The 23,296-nt window shown below is 39.8% G+C and overlaps 1 protein-coding gene across 3 annotated transcripts; it reads left to right on the top strand.

Annotated features, from left to right (window-relative positions):
- Positions 1–1,391: 1,391 nt before the first annotated feature.
- LOC139578594 (regulator of G-protein signaling 8-like) lies at positions 1,392–22,709 on the top strand. Of its 3 annotated transcripts, none has more exons than XM_071406419.1 (5): positions 1,392–1,621; positions 15,446–15,550; positions 18,559–18,620; positions 21,207–21,373; positions 22,039–22,709. In XM_071406419.1, exons 2-5 carry the CDS (start codon positions 15,450–15,452, stop codon positions 22,231–22,233), a joined length of 525 nt encoding a protein of 174 aa, XP_071262520.1. In that variant the 5' UTR covers positions 1,392–1,621; positions 15,446–15,449; the 3' UTR covers positions 22,234–22,709. The 3 variants fall into 3 exon arrangements, with proteins under 3 accessions (XP_071262520.1, XP_071262521.1, XP_071262519.1); XM_071406420.1 differs by lacking the exon at positions 1,392–1,621 and adding an exon at positions 14,185–14,474; XM_071406418.1 differs by lacking the exon at positions 1,392–1,621 and having other exon boundaries at positions 15,438–15,550.
- The last annotated feature ends 587 nt before the right edge of the window (positions 22,710–23,296 follow it).

Raw genomic sequence — 23,296 nt, 5'->3', positions numbered from 1 at the left:
ACTGGTGCACTTCACGAAATAGATGGCATCATGAGGGAGGAAAATTGTGGATATATTGAAGCAACATCTCAAGATATCAGTCAGGAAGTTAAAGCTTGGTCGCAAATGGGTCTTCCAAATGGACAATGACCCCAAGCATATTTCCAAAATTGTGGAAAAATGGCTTAAGGACAACAAAGTCAAGGTACTGGAGTGGCCATCACAAAGCCCTGACCTCAATCCCATAGAACATTTGTGATCAGAACTGAAAAAGCATGTGCGAGCAAGGAGGCCTACAAACCTGACTCAGTTACAACCGCTCTGTCAGGAGCAATTGGCCAAAATTCACCCAATTTATTGTGGGAAGATTGTGGAAAGCTACCCAAAAAGTTTGACCTAATTTAAACAATTTAATGTCAATGTTACCAAATACAAATTGAGTGTATGTAAACTTCTGACCCATTGGGAATGTGATGAAAGAAATAAAAGCTGGAATAAATAATTATCTCTACTATTATTCTGACATTTAACATTCTTAAAATAAAGTGGTGATCCTAACTGACCTTAAACAGGGAATTTTTACTAGGATTAAATGTCAGGAATTATGAAAAACTGAGGTTAAATGTATTTGGCCAACGTGTATGTGAACTTCCGACTTCAACTGTATACAGTATGTCACTCCCCTTGGTTCCTTCCCCAGGCGCCATTGTTTCTGTTTCAGTTTCATGTCTGTGCGTTGTTCGAGTTTCTTGTTTTGGATTATGTTGCGTTTTTTCATTAAAACACTCACTCCCTGAACTTGCTTCCCGACTCTCAGCGCACAACGTTACAGCTTTACTCCATTTACCAGCATCATTATTATCTTCTATCAGCTGAACAATGTTTCTGTCCCACCTTTTATCCCTACAGTGCCTAGAACAGTATATTTTTTATAAAGATCCTGTCTAGAACTGTTTTTATATAGCCCCTGTCCAGAAAAGTATATTTCTATTCTGCCACTGTATATTTATAGCCATACATCATCTAAACAACCACTCTGCTAGAACTTGACTTGTCTTCAGAGAATTCCCACAAAAACACATGCATTTCACTCGATCAGATATGAATTGTTCCAAAAAAATGTTTTCACACGTTTTCATGTGATCACGTGCTCTTATGTGAAGTTAATGTGACAACATGTAAATCAACATGTGATTACATGAAACTACACATATGAAAACATGTGATTTCAAGTGAAGTGTTCCAAAAATAAGTTTTCACAGGATTTCACGTGAATGTTCACGTGAAATCATGTGGATTTTCTGTATGGGTTCCCTGTGCATTAATTAACAATGTTCTCTGCCTTTCCCTCCTTCTCTGTTTCTCCCTCTTCCTAACCCCCTCGCCCCGTTTCCGTTCCCCCCTACCACGTTTTCACACTGATGAGCATGCTGCGTGGCTCCTAGCCTCCTACTTACGGCAATTGTAACAGTAACAGCAGATATAATCGCCACACAAGAGGAGTGCCATCACAGACAAACACACACACAGTCACGCACACACCGACGTGGATAAATAGCGGCTTGTTCCTCTCAAACGTACGCTGGGGAGGAAAAGAGAGAAAGTGTCCACCTGCGCTGATCAAATACACAACAGGGCTAAGGTAAAACATCATCCATATTCATCTTAGTAGTAGATCGATACATTACTTAAGTCCACTATGGATAAAGGATGGGAAGCAGACTGTCAGTATGTACATCTGCTGTCAATGTGTCTGATCACCAGAGTAGAAAAGATGGAGACTGTTCGTTTACAGGACAGATAACTGTCTTCATCTGGAAACACACTGTTAGAGACATGAGAGGATAGTTTATTTGCTACTCCAAATATAGTTTTGTTTAAGTTATTGCTTATTTACATCAGCAGTGCATTGTTTACACATTTAGAAATTGTAGTATGTATGTGTGCGTGTGTGTCAGTAAATGTCAGACAGTGGAGGACCTACAGACAGAGGGGATTTGAAGCACCCACAAATCCCACCTACAGGTTTAACACCTCTCTCTCTCTCACTCACTTCTATCTCAATCATTATCTCACCTCTTTTTAATTTCTCACACAAGGGAAATCCAACAAATATTTATCATCCTTGGGTACAGAAATAATCAATAACGCTCCCTCCCTCCCTCCCTCCCTCTCATCTCTCCACTCTTCCCTCGTCCCTTACATCTCAGTACTCCTCCCATCCTCTTCAGCATATTTCACCCAAAAACCTGCCCCTAATCAAACAGAGATTCTGCCTGGCCACTCTCAACACAGAAACATTATATGAACATCTACATCCAAAAAGTGTGCGTTTGAAAGAGAAAACAGCTATAGCTACCTAAATCTAGATACAGCTACAGTATTTTTAAGCCAACTGACCCTACAAAGGGTTAGTAACTGTGAAAGCTTTCAACAGAATGAGCTGTCAAGCTTATTCAGTCGGGATGGAGTGGTCTGCAAACCTAATCCCCCAAATACATTGATTACATAAAAACCTAAAGTCAGGATTAAGAGCATAATTTCTGACTCAGCAGAAAATAACATTAAAAAAAATACCAAAAGAAGGGCAATGTTCAAACTTGTAATCATCTACTTCATAATCATCAGCCCAGTGGTTATTATCCAACAAGCTCTCACAGTTTCACTGCATAATTAGACGTTTATCCACGTTCTCTAAATGTCAAATTTCGTAGTTGCTCCAAACGTAAAATTTCTACGTGTTTTTGTTGCTCCTGTTGGTCTGTATCGTTCCATTTCACCAAACGTCAAATTTCGAAGTTAAGGGTTAGGTTTTGGCACTCATTCTGAACGGTTAAGGTTTGGGATATGGTTCATCCTTAAGAGTCTATCGTTGCACACGTGCATCAATCTAAGCAACACAATAAAAAAATCCTCATCAAAATCCGTCAGTTTATGATAGAGATATCTTCATGGGCTGCGTCTCAATCCACCTCATCCGCCCATGTTGCCCTTCCGCATCTACAGTCGAAGGTAGCCAAGCTACAGCGGTGTTTGTCAGACCATGAGACATCCCGAAAATTGGTCTTCTCAATTAAAGGTCTGTAGCGTCCGAACGGTTTAGCATACAAACTATTATGATCTATAGAAAGGGGAGACTTGCACGAACGCGATGGTGTCACGAGACTCGTCTGAAGTTAACCCATACAAACAAATGGAAGTATGGAGGAAGTTTTGTGTTAAATATGTGCCCAAAAATATTTTATTCACTTTCTTACATTTCCTAGACACTTCAAAACCTTATTCCTTATGATTTATTTTTGATAGTATTTTTTGCCATTTAGAACTGTGTTATTCAATGCGTTTGTAGGGGCTATGGTAGTAAAGGCCAAATTCAATATTTTATCAAATAATTTTTCTACATAATTTTTATACCAAAAGGGGTCATCGAATTCTTAATCAAATAGCTCAATGATCCATGATATGACCATCTTAAAACAATTCCAAATGTTAGCTTAGTACCCCACACCCACAACGTTTTAAACTTTTAGAGGTTAAAACCAAAAATTCAAGAAATAAAATTAAAAAACAGTGTACGAGGCTAGGATCAAACACACAACCTTCTGATCCAAAGTCCACCACCTCCATCCACAATGTTGTAGTACAACCCAAGCTTTGAAGCCATTTCCCATCATCCTTAGGACATGGATAGATGTTTAATTTCAACATCAATCTTGAACGACCTGGCTGTATTATCACCGTACGGAGCATGACTCCAGAGCAAATGAACAAATAAATGTAGTTTTGTTGTGCTAAGGTTGAATAACTAAGCACATATCTGTGCTTGTTGTAAACCGTACAATGATTCTGAAAGAGAGATGAAAACGAAAGCTTAAAATGTAATTATAAATTGCATGCTGTGATGCTCTGCACAATGTTATTTTTAGCCAATATTACATCCAAATGTCCCCATTAACATGGCCACTCTGTGCATATATTTAGTTTAAATAGAACTGTCCTCATCGCTCAGGGCTGGATGGGTATATAGCCTTGCTCAGGGTCCTTACTGCCCTTGTGTCATATGCCTCAGTCCCCAACTTCCACCTCCAGGGGGCAGTGAATGTGTGTGTGTGTTTGCGTGAGTGTGCATGCGTGTGTGCATGCGAGTGTGTCTTAATGTTTCTTATTTGATATGGTAATAAGTGCATTAGATTCCATTGTAGCATACTGGGCAGCAGCACACATGAAAATCAACCTCTCTGGGGAACAAAAGTGACATTAATATGATCGTACATCACTGTGCCTGAAGAGAGCTAGGGTAAAAATAGATAGACAGTGTTAGTTTGATGAACTGAGACTGGATGCTTCTGTTCTGGCTTTACCCCATGCCTGTCGAGGTGCGCCATGCATCAGGGCTGATGTGTTTATCAGGATCAGGTCTACTCTATGAGAGTGTATAGAGATAGCCTACACTCAGTGTATTATACTGCAAAGCTGGCATAACAATGCAAGAACATCAGTGAGACAGCAAGCTGCAGCCTGCAGAACAGACAACAGGGCTAATTTTAGAGTTAGATTACCTGAGAGGGTAAGGTCAATGCCTCTGTGGATAAAAGCATGATAGCTGGGGGTCCATATAACAATGTTCATGAAGGGTAACCGTTGGCAGTTGCAACACGTACACAAATAGGGATGTGAGAGATATAGAGAGAGTGATGAGGTAGGGATGGAAAGAGGGTACAGAGAAGGATGGAATCAGTTCAAACTGAGTCAAGCTTTCCCCTCGGAGACAAACTGGACATCAGACAGATAGATGGATAGACAGAGCAGGACAGGGACAGGCGGACAACCCCAGCCTTAAACAAAGCCAGCAGAGCAGCATAGGTCTGTAAGGCCAGAAATAGCCCAAAAACAGCCTGGGAAGGTTTCAGCAGGGGCACTCATCTTTCGGACAGGGACACAGACGGTATCCAAATGTGTGCATGCGCATACCCTTATGCAAAAATAGACACACACACAGATACACACAATAAATAAAAAGGACACAGAATTATTCAGTGTTCCCATGATGTTTAACTCACACGGGAAATAAGTGATTGCAGCAATTGCTTCTCTCCATACCTAATGCAACATTTAGATAATACTGTACTTTAGCAACAGAGAGAAACTCTGCATGGTGGGAAACTGCTTGCACCAAGTCAACAGGGTGGTTATTCCAACCTGGTCTCAGAGCATTTTGTATTATTCTGTACATAAATCAGAGACACTTGATTTAGTATGATATGTGACTCGTTTCAGGAAACTAGGCGTATGACGCGTCAATACTTCACAGGAAAGTAATTTGAACTTTTTTTATCAGATGCGTTTTTGGGCAGAAATGCCTTCGGGAACATGTGAACTTTCCTGTGCCTTAATATCAAATGTGTATGCCATCTGTAAATACGAATACAATTGTTAAATTACGAGGCTAGTTGGTTTAGCCACAGAAAAAGGCACTAACTTTCCTGCTAGCCATGATGAGCGGCCTGTGCATGCCGAGAGATGAGTTTGGATTGGTCTGCCATGTAGCACTGTCTATAATATGAGCTGGTCAGTATGTGTAGGTAATCCTTTCTAACTCAGCTTTTTTGAAAGATATCACATAGTACAAGCGCATAAGTGTTGCGCTCCACTTTCTGGAGGACCGATTTTTGAAATCAGTGGAATTAGAGTTTGATAGCTAAGGAGCTGGATAAAATTCTGGTGTTTGATTGCAAATATGCAGGCGGAGTCGAAAAGAGATCACACAGAAGGCTGTTGTATAAAACACCTCTCTCCGGATTCAAACTAAAGGCAACCATGGCATCTGTGATAGAGAGGGAGAAGTGTCCATCCATGTATATGGGTAAAGATAGTCTATCTACCGACATTTTCAGATATTACACTTCTAATTTTGTCAGAAAGTTGTTTTCATTTCAAGTGAAAGTGTACTGTTAGCTAGCTAGCTTAAGTTAGCTAGCTGGCTCGCTAGCTAATGTTACGTGTATGATCTGTGTATTTATATTATCCTTATCTCAGAGCCATTTGCAATGCTAGTTATAGCCTAATGTTAGCCAGCTAACATTGAACCTGGTTGGTAAGCTACCTGCAGATTCATGCAGGGTTGTAACGTTATGAGTTGGGATTATGGTTAATTGTTTAGCTAGCTAGCTACATGTCTAAACAAAAGACTCAACTATGCAAGTAACCATTTCAGTAGAATGCTCATGATATCACTGCAACAACTGTCGATAGACATAGCTGTTAAATTCGATCTGGCTATCTACTCTAATTTTAGAGCACTCTCATCTGAGTGTTCCAGAGCGCAGAATAACTGACAAATTTACGAACGCTCAACACCCGTTGAATATGGTTGGTGTCAGTATACGTCAGCAAACAAGTCTAATTCAATTGTTGCAAAGCACAGTTACAGTCACCAACGCTCTGAATAACATGAAAACAGCCTAACCAGCTCTGCCAGGGCGAGTAAAATGGTCAAAGTGAGGTGTTCTCAAAGTGAGGAGTTTCTGACTTTCGTGACGCCTCTGCTTGTTTGAAAAATGTTTGTAATGCTTTTGTATGTGGGGCGCTGTCCTCAGATAATCGCATGGTATGCTTTCGCCGTAAAGCCTTTTTGAAATATAACAAAGCGCCTGGATTAACAAGAAGTTAAGCTTTTAAACGATGTAAGACACTTGTATTTTCATGAATGTTCAATATTACGATTCTTTATTTTGAATTTGGTGCGCTCCGATTTCACCGGATGTTGTCGAATTTGATCCCGGTAACGGGATTTCCGCTCTAAGATTATTAAGGAAAAAATTTAAGTTGGGTGCTTGGTCATGGTGGATGGTTCGGTGTAAAACGCAAACATCTAGTAACCCAAAGATTGTGAGTTCAAATCTCATCAACTGCTTGTTACTTTGTAACTACTTAGCATGTAAGCTTAACCTTCCCTTAACATTAACCCTTCCCTTCACCCTGCAACCTAACTCTTAAACTTAACCTTAACCCTAACCCCTAGCCTATTGTACTTTTTGGAAGTTCGTAACATATAACACATTTAGCAAATTCTTAACATGTTGTATGTTTTGCAAATTCCTAACATATTGTACGTTTTTCTAATTTGTAACATACTGTACTTTTAGCAAATTTGTAACATATTGTACGTTTTGCATATTCATAACATATATTACAAATTAATTCGTAACATATCAAATGAAATTGGTGATGGACATTCACAAATTAATACATACCATGCGAAACATAACATATCATATAAGAATAATATGAAATGTTCTGAGACCAGGTTGGTTATTCATGCAGTGTTTTATACCCTGCAGTGCTATTCCAACAAACAATACACTGATTTGAACCGATACATGTTCAAGGCCAAATGTCAAGGCCAGTGATGTTTCCTTGACAGATGGACATACCAGGATCTGCTCTCCAACTACATTCTCCACACTAAGTACAAGAAAACATGGCACAGGAAAAAATCTAAATACCGTAAGGCACCAAAACAACATCAAAGGGAATTTTTAGACCCAGTACTTTCAGGATCCCTTTTCAGCAACCAGACATCTTTTAAAGGAATTGCGAATGTTGTCATATAAAAAATTCATGAGGCAACTGACAAGTTCAAATTTGGAATCCTTTTTATAGCAGCCCCTCGAGGAGTCTGTGCCTGCTGCATGGCTGAATAGAACATTAAGTGGCTTCCCCCTGACTACACAGATTTGTCACAGAACTTTATAAAAAGCTCTGCAGGCAGGCAGACAGGCACGTGTTCCCACCCAAAGTAGGTGAAGAGATTCAGCTCGCTGCAGAGCAGAGAAAACGTGACAACACAGCTCTGCTCTCCACTGCAGAGATTGATTGATTGAATACTTTTTTGTCCCTCTAGGGGAAAGTTGTCTGGCAACATACAGCAGTTCCTGGCAAACATACATAAAATCAAAGCACAGGACATACAACACTCCATTTACAGACAACACATGTCACAAGATGTACTTCAAACGTATAGATGAATACTGTAAGTTTGGAGTTATGGCAGTGCATAACTGCCGTCTTACGAGCTCCTGACCAATTCTGCAATTTTGTGTGCTTTTTTTCGCTGATCGTAACTTTTTTTTACATAATGTTTCTGCCATCCTATGACCAAAAACAGCTTCTGGACATCAGAACAGAGATCACTAACCTCAATTTGGATGAAGATTTCTGAAAAGTCTGCACAGGTACAAAAATATAGAGATTTATAAACTAGGCGCACCCTATACAGTACATAAGCATGTTTCCCATTATAAATCAGATCTGTCGTAAAACTGTGCAGTCGTAAATGAGCATATAAATTCCACTTGGAAAACGCCTTCATTCACCTTTTATGGTGACGATAACGCTGTATTTGCTGTATAATTTGGAACTACTGGTATTAGGCCACGACATGCAAAATACTTATTGTTGTTCAATATTTTGTTTTTCAACAACTGGGTTTATATGTTCTGCCTTTGTATGAACTCTGAGATGAAATAGGCAATTATGTTGCGCTCCTATCGCACAGCAATACTGTATCATTCCCATACTCCTCCGTAGGGAATGAAAAGCGTTGAGCTAGACACAGACAGCTCATTTGGGGGCTCATATGAACCACAGAGACTGAGTGTGGGATAATAGCGTTGTCGTGTTGAACCTTGCTTGTTCTCTCGACTCTGCTACCAACAACTAATTGCATATAGAGCTCATAACCTGAGCTACTAGCAGTAATCAGTAATACATACACACATTATTTACCAAGAGAGTTTTCATCTATACTTTTTGTCTGATGTTTTCATCTATATTTTTCGTAGCTGTCTATTTACCACCGCATTTGGAAAGTATTCATACCCCTTGACCTTTTCCACATTTTGCCTCATTCTGAAATTTATTAAATTGTTTTTTTCCCTCATCAATTTACACACAACACCCCATAATGACTAAGCAAAAACAGTTTTTTAGAGTCTTCTTGGGTATGACACTACAAGCTTGGCACACCTATAATTGGGGAGTTCCTCCCATTCTCCTCTGCCGATCCTCTCAAGCTCTGTCAGGTTGCTGCACAGCTATATTCAGGTCTCTCCAGAGATGTTCGATCGGGTTCAAGGACATTCAGAGACTTGTCCTGAAAGCCACTCCTGCGTTGTCATCGCTGTGTGCTTAGGGTCGTTGTCCTGCTGGAAGGTGAGCCTTCGCCCCAGTCTGAGGTCCTGAGCGCTCTGGAGCAGGTTTTCATCAAGGATCTCTCTGTACTTTGCTCCGTTCATCTTTGCCTCGATTCTGACTAGTCTCCCAGTCCCTGCCTCTGATAAACATCACAGCATGATGCTGCCAGCACCGTGCTTCACCGTATGCATGGTGCCAGGTTTCCTCCAGACGTGACGCTTGGCATTCAGGCCAAAGAGTTCAATCTTTGGTTTCATCAGACGAAATAATCTTGTTTCTCATGGTCTAAGAGTCTTTAAGTGCCTTTTGGCAAACTTCAAGCAGGCTGTCATGTGCCTTTTACTGAGGAGTGGGTTCCGTCTGGCCATTCTGCCATAAAGGCCTGATTGGAGTGCTGCTGGATGTCCTTCAGGAAGGTTCTTCCATCTCCACAGAGGAACTCTAGAGCTCTGTCAGAGTGACCATTGGGTGGGTTCTTGTTCACCTCCATGACCATGGCCCTTCTCCCCGATTTGCTCTGACATGCACTGTCAACTGTGGGACCATATATAGAAAGGTGTGTGGCTTTCCAAATCATGTCCAATCAATTGAATTTACCACAGGTGGACTCTAATCAAGTTGTAGAACCATCTCAAGGATGATCGATGGAAACAGGATGCACCTGAGCTCAATTTCGAGTCTCATAGCAAAGGGTCTGAATACTTATATAAATAAGGTATTTCCGTTTTTTATATTTAACAATTTAGGAACATTTTATTTTTTTTAATCATTTTTTTCGCTTTGTCATTATGGGATATTGTGGGTAGATTTCTGCAGTTTTTTAAATCAATTTTAGAATATGTAACGTAATAAAATGTGGAAAACTGCTCCAGAGTCCAATGGCGGCGAGCTTTACATCACTCCAGCTGATGCTTGGTATTGAACATGGTGATTTTAGGCTTGAGTGCGGCTGTGCGGCCATGGAAACCCATTTCATGAAGCTCCCGACGAACAGTTCTTTTGATGATGTTTCCATGCATCGTCAAGATCGGACGGCAGTCTCGGGTTTGATTTACATTTATTAGGGTCCCCATTAGCGGACCCAAATGGAGACAGCTAGTCTTACTGGCATTCGACACGTAACGAAAAAGACATTACAAACAAAATACTTTACAATTTACATAGATTTAAAACATTTACATGTAGTGTGTGTGTGTGTGCATCTATTAGGTACACATAAATGTCAATACATACACACAACAAGTATAAACAGGTAAGCTGAGAGGGGGAGCTCTGTGTCTTTGTTAACAACAGCTGGAGCACGATCTCTAATATTAAGGAAGTCTTGAGTTTTTGCTCACCTGAGTCAGAATACCTCATGATAAGCTGTATATTATTTACCAATAGTTTATCTATATTTTTCATCTATATTTTTCATAGCTGTCTATTTACCACCACAATCACCGGCTTTATTAATAAGTGCATCGACAACGTTGTCCCCACAGTGACCGTATGTACATATCCCAAACAAATATGTGGATTACAGGCAACATCGTCACTGAGCTAAAGGCTAAAGCTGCCACTTTCAAGGAGTGGGACATCCATCCTGGCGCTGCTACGACCTCCGACAAGCCATCAAACAGGCAAATCTTCAATACAGGACAAAGATCGAATCCTACTAAAGGATCTGACGCTTGTCGGATGTAACAGGACTTGCAAATGATCACGGATTACAAAGGGAAACCCAGCCGTTAGCTGCCCAGTGACATGAGCTTACCAGACCTTCTAAATGCCTCGCTTTGAGGTGAGCAACACTGAACCATGCATGAGAGCACCAGCAGTTCTGGATGACTGTGTGATCTCGCTCTCCGTAGCCGATGTTAATAGGACCTTTAAACAGGTTAACGTTCACAAGGCTGCAGCGCAAGTCAGATTACCAGGATGCAGAACACGCAGCTGGCGGGTATCTTCACTGACATTTTCAACCTCTCACTGACCCAGTCTGTAATACCTAAATGTTTCAAGCAGACGACCACAGTCCCTGTGCCAAACACGCCAAGGTAACCTATCTAAATTACTATAGCCCCGTAGCACTCACATCTGTAGCCATGAAATGCTTTGAAAGGCTGGTCGTGGCTCACATCAACATTATTATCCTAGACACCCTGGACCCACTCCAATTCGCATACCGCCCCAACAGTTCTATTTTTGTTTCATAAGACCAGAGGACATTTCTCAAAAAAGTACGATCTTTGTTCCCATTTGCAGTTGCAAACCGTAGTCTGGCTTTTTTATGGCGGTTTTGGAGCAGTGGCTTCTTCCTCGCGGAGTGGCCTTTCAGGTTATGTCGAAAATAGGACTCGTTTTACTGTGGATATAGATACTTTTGTACCTGTTTCCTGCAGCATCTTCACAGGGACCTTTGCTGTTGTTCTGGGATTGATTTGCACTTTTCGCACAAAAGTACGTTAATCTGTAGGAGACAGAACGTGTCTCCTTCCTGAGCGGTATGAAGGCTGCGTGGTCCCATGGTGTTTATACTTGCATACTATTGTTTGTACAAATGAACGTGGTACCTTCAGGCGTTTGGAAATTACTGCCAAGGATGAACCAGACTTGTGGAGGTCTACAATTTCTTTTCTGAGGTCTTGGCTGATTTCTTTTGATTCTCCCATGATGTCAAGCAAGGAGGCACTGAGTTTGAAGGTAGGCCTTGAAATACATCCACAGGTACACCTCCAATTGACCAAATGATGTCAATTAGCCTATCAGAAGCTTCTAAAGCCATGACATAATTTTCTAGAATTTCCTAAGCTGTTTAAAGGCACAATCAACTTAGTGTACAGTATATAAACTTCTGAACCACTGGAATTGTGATACAGTTAATTCTAAGTGAAATAGTCAGTTTGTTAACAATTGTTGACTTGTGTCATGCACAAAGTAGATGTCCTAACCGACTTGCCAAAACTATAGTTTGCTAAAAAAACATTTTTGGTGTGGTTGAAAAATGAGTTTTAATGACTCCAACCTAGTTGTATGTTAACTTCCGACTTCAACTTGATCTACTGTACCTCAATGACATCTACTCGGAACTGGTAACCTGTCTATATAGCTAAGTTATCGTTACTCATTGTGTATGTATTCCTTGTGTTATTATTTGGTTTTTATTTTTCTCTCTGCATTGTTGGGAAGTGAGTGAGCATTTCACTGTTAGTCTACACCTATTCTTTACGAAGCATGTGACAAATAAAATGTTATTTGATTTGAAAATTTGATTTATGTGTTCAGGAATCTGTTTTTGGTTGGAATTCTGTAGAGTGGGATTTTGAGTCTTCGGCCGGACTGTAATGTTTGGCACTGGTTGTACAGCAGGTGTGTGATGTCTTTATTGATGTGTCTGGCTTTGTAGATGGTTCTGGTTTTATAGAGGGATGATATGCTTTGGCACTTGACACCGCAGACTTTGCTTGAAATGTTGACAGTTTTGCGAATTGTGTGGGTGTTTGTTATTGAGAGTGAACCATACCAGCCAAGGAAACAGAAGGTGAGAATGCTTTAGATGAATGCCTTATAGAAGAGATGGAGTATTGTGTTCTAAACATGGAATTTTACTGAGGAATGCAGTCTTTGTTGTACTTTTTTGAATAACGCTTTTGTGTTAGAATTCCAGGTTAGTGTAGAGTCAATGATTGTTCCCAGGTAGTGGTATGCTTTTACAGTGTCGATATTTTCCATGTTGATTTTGACCGGTTCCAGATCCTCAACTTTTGTTTGGAAGTCGAAGATATATATATATTTTTGGGGGACGTCTAGCTGTAGTGATTGTTGCTCCATTCTGTGAATGTGTGTATTTCTTGTTTGTAGTTGTGTTCTTGAATGCCTGACATTAGTCTGACCATGGCTGTGCCATCTGCAAATTTGATGGTGTGGCAGTCCGGTGCATGGCTTTGTGTAATTTGTATACAATGTGAAGAGAACTGGTCAAATGACACTTCCTTGGGGACACCTGTGTTGCTGGGTATGGAATGGGAAAGGGCAGAGTTCACCCTCACTGTTTGAGTGCGGTTATTCAGGACGCTGTCAACCCATCTGATGATGTAGCTGTTGTCCATAAGTTTCTGCAAAAGGAGATGTGGTTGAATGGTGTTGAATGCTGAAGAGAAGTCCATGATCAGAATCCAGGCATATGATTTTGGTATGTCCAAGTGCTGGTGCAGGATGTGCATGAAGAATAACAGTGTCCTCTGTAATCCGCGCTGCTTTGTAGGTGAATTGGAGTGGGTCCAACAGCTGTTCTGTTATTATCTCTATTGACGTGAGGGCAACAGGTCTATAATCGTTGAGGACTTTCAGTTTAGGGATCTTGGGGAATTATCACAGCTGATTTCCATACTGATCTGATCTGGTGATAGTCAAGGGACATTTCGAGAGCTTGGGACTATAAGGTTATATCTGCAATTTTGTCCAAATGGAGTAATTTACACAGTCTTGTTCTGTTCAATGTTCTCTACCTACAGTGCCTTCAGAAAGTATTCACACCCCTTGATTTTTTCCACATTTTGTTGTGTTACAGCCTGAATTTAACACACAACACACACAAACACGCACACACAAAGCATTCTAATAAACCCGCTCTGCCTAGATGGAATCTATGAGTGGAATCTTAAGAGCATGCATGATGAGAAGGCCTATTAAAGTGATTTTTGCATGCAATTTTTGCCAATTACAGCAGACGCCAAAACAATCCTCCATGACGCCTCCTCCAACACCCACCAATGTTTCTCTGTAGAGGAAGTGTTAGCTTAGATATATGCTTGAAATACAATAGTAATATAATACATTTTAGCAGACAATTTTATCCAAAGTGACCTAGAATTAACTTAACTTAATATATTCAGTATGTATGGTAGCACATTCATGAATCAAACCAACAACCTCAGTGTTTCTAGCAGCACCATGTTCCATCCAACTAAACCACCTTAACCAACAATATCTATTGTTTTGCAATATAGTGGCCTGTAGGGATCAAGCCTATTGAAAAAGGAAAAGCTTTTGTGATACAAGCAGTTTGTTAATATTGTAGTGGGACTGCCGGTGGCATCTGGCTTTAGGGTAATGATCACCAAAGGAAGTAACACTTACACTAACTACCCTGTTGTTCATAAGTATAAAAAGACCAGATTCTATTTCTTTCCAACAACCCCTCTATCTTTATGTGCCAGCAGAGAAATATAGCAAACACCAGTTATTTAAGAGGAGTCCTTGGATTACAGAAGCTTGACTGACCATTCCAATAACACCAAGAGGCAAAGCAACACTGGGTATTCTAACAGTTTACCCACCAGTGGGATGGAGATCATGTCACTGATGTAACTAACTACAGATGGGGGAACTCATACCTCTCATTCAATTTTGGCATATTGAGCACTCACAGCAGTGCTTGGTGTGTTTGGTGTGTGTGTTATCAGGGGAAATAGGTGCATGGTAGAGATGCTTGTGGCTTACTATCCAGATTGGATGTTCTCTGGTGGCTAGCTGATGGGTATTCATGTTGGCTTCTCCATATGGAGCTACACCTCCTTTCTATGTCTATCTGGTGTGTCCCTTTAGAGCAATGACTCTAATCAGATCCATCAATATGTCAGTCTGTCTGATCTGTCTAATCCTACAGCAGCTGGCCAATAGGTCATTATATGAAACGTTACTGTTTGATAAGTCAGGTAGGACATTACTGGCCATTTCATTCATTTGATGATTACATCAACAACCTGTGTCCATGATACACCATAGAAAAAACATTGAACAGATTGATTGTGTGATATGTAGGGTGAGTGAGTAAGCAGAAATATGTCAAAGGCAAATTACTATGTGCCATCAGGTCGGTGCATATTAAACAAATGTGAAGTGATGTGATGTTTTAGTAAACTTCATGAGGCACATCCTGAAACTGTGCTCTCCCACTTCCAACATCTGAGCACCTGGATGCAAACATTTAATTATGTAGTCATTGGATGGATCAATACACTGATCCACAGGCCGTGGCCTTGCTCATGACTGACCCATCAACATAGTGACTATAGGCAGGAGGTTTAGATCTGAGCACTTTCCTAGAAGACTATGTTTTGAGCTGTAGGTGTACATGTTGGTTAGTTAAAAATAAGCTGTGAAGATGAATTTCTACATCAGAGGACAGTCTAAATTTGATATCATAGGTTTTCATGTCTTGTGATCAGTAATCAGGAGAGGTACTTTCTTGTGTACTTCTATTCCATTCTGCCATTCATATGAGTAGAACCATGAAGACCAGACTAGGCTGCCTGTCCAATAAGTCTGACTCATACCCCGACTTCACTGAGTTCCTGCCCCCTGCCCAGGACAGGGCCACCAGATGCCGAAAGTAAGTAGATATTTTCATCAGATGACATTGTTCCAGTCCCTCCCATTGATATAGAATGTAGGTATTATTACTCGCAATGCCAGAAATATGTCATACAGTTGAAGTCGGAAGTTTACATACAGTTAGGTTGGAGTCATTAAAATGTGTTTTTCAACCACACATTTCTTGTTAACTTTTCTGCGCTATGGATACCGAATACGGATTCACTTTCCTAAACAACCGCTGAATTGCAAGGCGCCAAATTCAAAAAATATTACTACAAATATTTATAATCATGCAATCACAAGTGAAATATACCAAAACACAGCTTAGCTTGTTGTTAATCCACCTATTGTGTCAGATTTTGAAAATATATTTTACAGCGAACGAAATCCAAGCTTTTGTGAGTGTAGCTTTCAATGCTACATCAGGTAGCCCCAAATTAGCATGGTCACGAAAGTGTGAAAAGCAATAAAATTAATCGCTTACCTTAGATAATCTTCGGACGTTTCCACTCACGAGACTCCCAGTTACACAACAAATCTTCTTTTTGTTCGATAAATATTACTTTTATCACAAAAAAACGCCATTTGGGTTGCGCATTATGATGAGAAAACTACATCCTCGTTCCGGTCCTGAAAGGAAGATGAAAATTTCCAAACGTATCAGATTAAAAAATATTACTAAAAATATTTATAATCATGCAATCACAAGTGAAATATACCAAAACACAGCTTAGCTTGTTGTTAATCCACCTATCGTGTCAGATTTTGAAAATATATTTTACAGCAAAAGAAATCCAAGCTTTTGTGAGTGTAGCTTTCAATGCTATAACAGCTTAGCTTTATATTAGCTTGGTTAGCTTGGTCACGAAAGTAAGAAAAGCAATAAAATGAATCGCTTACCTTTGATAATCCTCGGGTGTTTCCACTCACGAGACTCCCAGTTACACAACAAATGTTATTTTTGTTCGATAAATATTACTTTTATCACAAAAAAACGCCATTTGGGTTGCGCATTATTTTGAGAAACCAAAAGCCGTGTTCCGTTCGACAAATCCCCAAAAGTATCCGAAATGGTCGTAGAAACATTTCAAATGTTTTTTATAATCAAACCTCAGGTTGTCTTTAACAAACAAAATTGATAATATTTCAACCGGAGCATAACCTATTCATTAAGAGAGAAAAGGAAAATGGTGAGCTCCTCCCGTGCGCGCAGGAAATATTCAGAGGACACCTGACCTCTTTTGAAACATCTCGCTAATTTTTCAAAATAAAAGCCTGAAACTATGTCTAAAGCCTGGTCACAGCCTGAGGAAGCCATTGGAAAAAGAATCTGGTTGATACCCCTTTAAATGGAGGTTAGACGATAAAAATATCACTTCCGGGAAACTTTTTCTCAGGATTTCGCTTGCAGAATAAGTATTCTTTTTCTCACAGACAATATTTTGACAGTTTTGGAAACTTTGGAGTGTTTTCTCTCCTAATCTGTAAATTAAATGCATATTCTACGATCTGGGTCAGAGAAAATGTCCGTTTACGTTGGGTACATTATTTAAAAAATAAAAAACAATTCTGACCCCTGGCGCTAAGAGGTTTTAACAAACTATAGTTTTGGCAAGTCGGTAAGGACATCTACTTTGTGCATGACACAAGTAATTTTTACAACAATTGTTTACAGACAAATTATTTCACCTATAATTCACTGTATCACTATTCCAGTGGGTCAGAAGTTTACATACACTAAGTTGACTGTGCCTTTAAACATCTTGGAAAATTCCTCTTTGCTTGACATCATGGGAAAATCAAAAGAAATCAGACAAGACCTCAGAAAAAAAATGTAGACCTCCAAAAGTCTGGTTCATCCTTAGGAGCAATTTCCAAACGCCTGAAGGTACCACGTTCATTTGTACAAACAATAGTACGCAAGTATAATCACCATGGGACCACACAGCCGTCATACCGTTCAGGAAGGACACACGTTCTGTCTCCTAGAGATGAACATACTTTGGTGCAAAAAGTGCAAATCAATCCCAGAAAAACAACTGCACATGGGGACAAAGATCGTACTTTTTGAGAAATGTCCTCTGGTCTGATGAAACAAAAATAGAACTGTTTGGCCATAATGACCATCATTATGTTTGGAAGAAAAAGGTGGAGGCTTGCAAGCCAAAGAACACCATCCCAACCGTGAAGCACGGGGGTGGCAGCATCATGTTGTGGGGGTGCTTTGCTGCAGGAGGGACTGGTGCACTTCACAAAATAGATGTCATCATGAGGGTGGAAAATTATGTGGATATATTTAAGCAACATCTCAAGACATCAGTCAGGAAGTTAAAGCTTGGTCGTAAATGGGTCTTCCAAATGGACAATGACCCCAAGCATATTTCCAAAATTGTGACAAAATGGCTTAAGGACAACAAAGTCAAGGTACTGGAGTGGCCATCACAAAGCCCTGACCTCAATTCCATAGAAAATTTGTGGTCAGATCTGAAAAAGCGTGTGCGAGCAAGGCCTACAAACCTGACTCAGATACACCAGCTCTGTCAGGAGGAATGGGCCAAAATTCACCCAACTTTTGTGGGAAGCTTGTGGAAGGCTACCCACAACGTTTGACCTAATTTAAACAATTTAATGACAATGCTACCAAATACTAATTGAGTGTATGTAGACTTCTGACCCACTGGGAATATGATGAAAGAAAGAAAAGCTGAAATAAATCATTCTCTCTACTATTATTCTGACATCTCACATTCTTAAAATAAAATGGTGATCCTAACTGACCTAAGACAGGGAATGTTTACTCAGATGAAATGTCAGGAATTGTGAAAAACTCAGTTGAAATGTATTTGGCTAAGGTGTATGTAAACTTCTGACTTCAGCTGTATATAATAAGACTACACGATAGATGGTGTAGACTCTTTTAGAGCAACCTCTTAAACTGTTGTGTGTCTGTTGAATTGCCTTTATCTGCATGGTTGCATACACATTTGAAAACATGTCACTGTATCTTTCTGTCTTTTCTTTAAGGCTGTCAAAAGATGAAGTCGTTCTATGGGCAGATTCCTTCGATGTTCTTCTGTCGAACAAGTGTAAGTCCCTTTTCATTGACAAGTATCAGTCAATCCTTCTCCTTAGAGTTAGATATGAGAAATTGAACCAAAATAAGGAGGAAATAATATTTTATTTTTATCAACCAACCCCTCCAAAAAACTGCCCGTGCCATTGTTAGCGAAAGGATAGAAGCAAACCACACAACTGTACGGATTACATTTTTTCCTCAGTCCCATTCTGTTCCCTTTGAAAACATGATTGCCTCTCTATTTCCTTTGACAAGATGATTGTCTTTCTGTTTCCTATCTGAGGATAGCTCCCCACATCAGTCCATTTCTTTCCCCCTAATCCCTTCTTATGTAAGATCCGGTTATTGATGTGTGACTCATTGTGTTACTCCTCAACACACAATGAGTCACACTCTTGGTTGTGACCTTCTCTGTGGATTACACAAAAATACACATGTTCATGTGCAAATACACACATGCAAACACACACACACACACACACACTCACAAGCACACACATATAGTTCATGTGCAGGCACACACACACGTGACAGGTTAAGTGTGTTCATAATAACAGGCCATCTGAAGAGACTGTCAGTGTTCTCTCTCTCACTCACACATACACTCTCACTAGAGAACCTGACAAAAAGGACAGAAAAGGGAGTGATAGCTATAGGCTCTCCACAGGGAGTGGAAAATTAGACTGCACAGTAGGAAGACAGATGACCGACCTTGACTTTAGTTCTATTTATTTGTATTTTTCATTTGGCAGTGCGTCAATGAACAACATCTTGCTGTTTTTTAATATTACTATAATATTTTGTCCAAACTAGAGATGTACTCACAACTCAAGTCATATGGTAATGTTATCTTAATGGGCATTTGTAATGTAATGTGTGGATGTTTCAAATTAGCATTTGTCTCTATTGAGTTAATCAAGCATATTATACAGTATACTGTAGACCCTTCTACTAACTCTTTAACAGGTGGTGCTGTTGTATAACATAGAAAAATTGGTGTAAACGTCAATCATGGTTTGACGTCACATCCACACGTTACCTCTTATGACCCTAGCTGCATGAAAGTCTAGGATCTCAGTCTGCTTGTTCCTGGAATTGACAAATATTGTCCTCAGACAGAAGGGGACAAAGGGAAACACTTTTGTAACCGGTTTCGCCGAACACAATTTTTGAAATGATTTCACCTTCATTTAACCAGGTAGGCCAGTTGAGAAGTTCTCATTTACAACTGTGACTTGGCAATGAGTAAAGAGACCTTGATGCTGAACTAAATCTATGTCTATGTTTTTCAATATTCAATTATAATCTTTATGTGTACATCAGCTCTCTCTGTGTAATGTATTTCTGCATTCTGTAAGGAAAATCGAATGAGAGTGAGAAATGAACACTGACCTACAGTACATTCAGACATTGGAAGGCCTTTGCTTGACTACCACATAATAGCCTATTCCTAAAGAGGCTAATTAAAACCTATAAAAAATATAAGCTAATATATGGAATTGTTTTAAGATGGTCATACCATGGATAATTGAGCTATTTGATTTAGAATTTTAGCACCCCTTTAGGTAAAACAAAAGGTTAAAATTAAACATTATTTGATAGAATATTGAATTTGGTCTTTACAACTACAGCCCATACAAACGCATTGAATAACACATTCATAAATGGAAAAAAAGAAAGTCATAAGGAATAAGGTCATAAGGAATAAGGTTTTGAAGTGTCTGTCCTATATCTAGGAGATATAAGAAAGCTCAGGATTTTTGTATATTTTTTGGGACACATATTTTAAGAATAAAGCAGGGCGAGAGAATCTTCCTCCAAGCTAAGTTCAATGTCTTTTTATTTTGAACACTGTCTGTTGACAAGGCTGCATGCAGTCTCAGTGTCCCTGGTGATTTTCCTATAAACAGTGTGTAGTGAGAGTGTGTGAGTAATGTTGGCGATAGGGCCTGATGGACTACTCTACTGCTGCTGCTGGGCAAATGTTAAGCAAATAAATGCAAGAGAAAAGAGAGAGGGAGGGAGGGAGGGAAATAGAGAGAGGGGAGGAGGGATAGAAAGTATGGAGAAAACATGTTAACATGACACAGCCGATTGCAAAACATGACCTCCTTCTGTGGTTTCATTGATGTCAGACAAATTGATCACTTATCTTTGATTGATGAAGACAAAAAGCTCATTGAAGGTTTGTGGGCCATATGTTTATGTTCTAATCACAGAGCTCTTCCCTGTGCTGAGAACAAGAGCACGCTCTGCATCTGAGACAATATCAACACATGATAAACAACCCTGTTAGTATCTACAGCTGCTCTCTGTGAAGAAAAAAAACATCAGTTCCTAAGAAACTGGCCCATGTTCAGAAATAGGTGCTGGGATACAATATAGATCTTTGTAAAGACACACACGCTTGGTCGGTCGGTCGGTCGGTCGGTCGGTCGGTCGGTCGGTCGGTCGTCCGTCCGTCCGTCCGTCCGTCTGTCTGTCTGTCTGTGTCTCACACACACACACACACACACACACACACACACACACACACACACACACACTTGCTGTCCGTTAGCTCTTCTAACTAGCTGATGGATGTTTTGTGTCTTAGGTGGCCTGGCTGCCTTCCGGGCTTTTCTCAAGACGGAGTTCAGCGACGAGAACATTGAGTTCTGGATGGCCTGCGAGGAATATAAAAAAATCAAGACTCCCACTAAATTGATGACCAAAATTAACAAGATCTACACTGAGTTTATTGATGTCAAGGCTCCCAGAGAGGTTTGTGTTCGATCAAATGACTAATGAGGCAAAATATTAACTTCGTCTCTTTTAAGGCCAGGAAATGTTGTATTAAAATATGAAAATTAGGTGTTCTAATTAAATATGTGTATATTTGAGTATCACACAAAAATAAAATCTGGACGCTGAATGAAGAAAGACTAAATATTCGTGTTTCATTTTGTTAAGACATTCCATGACTGGACTTACGCATAGATAAAAAAAAAAAAAAAAATTAAGTATTTATTCACACATCTATCTGTAAAATATAAAGAAAGATAGGTAAAATGCCTTTTTGGCGCATTTTTCTGAAGAAAATGTCATCTAGAAAGTTTTTACATATAGGCTAGTTTGTAACATTCTCTATGAAATGGGCTTATAAATTATGTGTGATTAAATTAGCTTTGAAATTATTTGTAAAAGTGGGTTTGATTAGGCTGTGATTAGTTTTTAATTTGGGGTTACTATGTGTCAGATAAACATTTTAATTCACAACCTCCCAATATTACCGATAGATACACATGAATACTTAATGCATACTTTGATTATAAGGATTAATAATAATATAGATGCTGTCCACAAACAAATGTTTCATAGGAAATTCACACTAAGATATCCATGATTTGGATATTTAACTTTTCTTTTCCTTTCCTTGGTCCCTGTAGGTAAACATAGACTTCCGTACGCGGGAAGTGATGAGGCAGAGCCTTGCGGAGCCCACCCCCTCCAGTCTGAATGAGGTTCAAGCCAGGGTCCACAGCCTCATGGAGAAAGACTCTTACCCACGCTTTCTCCACTCCAAGATCTACCAGGACTTACTCAACCTGCAGTACTCACACTGCCATCGGAACTCTGTCTGAAGAACACACACATGCGCCGTCGCAGATACACATACACATACACACACGCGCACACACACACACACACAAACAGTTGTGTTTGTCTTCAGTAGCTAGAACCCAAGGAACCATTATTCCTCAGGTTCTAACTTGAGATCTCTATGCGTAACTCAATAACTCAAGTCTCCCATTGACATGTTGAATCATGTGAACGTTTTTGAGTTATCCATACAAATATCACATTAGGATTCTCCTCTCACAGAGATATTCTTTGTATTTAGACATATCGTGATATTGTATCATCCCTCTTAGAACTGTGTCAACATATAGTTTACACTTAGAAAACAAAATACCACAAGACATTGTACTGTGTATCCTTTTATTTCTCTTATTAGAAAATGTGTTGTTGTTGATGATATGTATTTCTCCCATCACTATAGATTTATTGTGGTGTAGCAATATGTCTGGCAATTTTATTAAAGTTTTGCAGCATGTCATCTGATATATACACTATATGTGGGCGGTTGTACAGAAGTGGTGCAAATTTTGGGTTAAAAAAAAAAATAATAATAATCTAATCAGTATCGTGTTTTTCCTAAACTTTCAGCACACTTCTTACAACAGATACAGTGGGTATTCGCCTTATCTAGCCCCGTCCACTTGACTCAGTTCCATTCGAACGTGATTGTGTTTGTTTCCGTCTCACAACTTCCGGCCACGCTAGTGGATTACCTCAGCGGTGGCTAGCTAATACCAAAAAAACTAGCATCATTAACACATCTTAACATTAAAACCTACCCTAACCAGAAACCGTAGATAGATTTGCATTTGCGCAAAACTGAAATCGCGTACCACCGCATTTAACCATGGCAAGGCGACTGTGCCAGAATACAAACAGAGTAGTCATTCCCTCCGCAAGGCAATCAAACAAGCAAAATGTCAGTATAGAGACAAAGTGGAGTCGCAATTCAACGGCTCAGACACGAGACGTATGTGGCAGGGTCTACAGACAATCAAGGACTAGAAAATGAAAACCAACCGACGTCTTGCTTCCAAACAAACAAAACACCTTTGCCCGCTTTGA

This window comes from Salvelinus alpinus, chromosome 6, assembly GCF_045679555.1.
Source record: "Salvelinus alpinus chromosome 6, SLU_Salpinus.1, whole genome shotgun sequence".
Taxonomy (NCBI): domain Eukaryota; kingdom Metazoa; phylum Chordata; class Actinopteri; order Salmoniformes; family Salmonidae; genus Salvelinus; species Salvelinus alpinus.
Note: the sequence above shows the minus strand (reverse complement) of the source record. Positions and strands in the feature narration are given on the sequence as shown.

Excerpts from the sequence above, each read along its gene's own strand:
- LOC139578594 (XM_071406418.1), top strand. The coding sequence starts at position 15,438 with ATGAGTAGAACCATGAAGACCAGACTAGGCTGCCTGTCCAATAAGTCT. Across the intron at positions 15,551-18,558 it reads AGGGCCACCAGATGCCGAAA|GCTGTCAAAAGATGAAGTCG; the intron begins GTAAGTAGATAT and ends CTTTTCTTTAAG. Across the intron at positions 18,621-21,206 it reads TGTTCTTCTGTCGAACAAGT|GTGGCCTGGCTGCCTTCCGG; the intron begins GTAAGTCCCTTT and ends TTTGTGTCTTAG.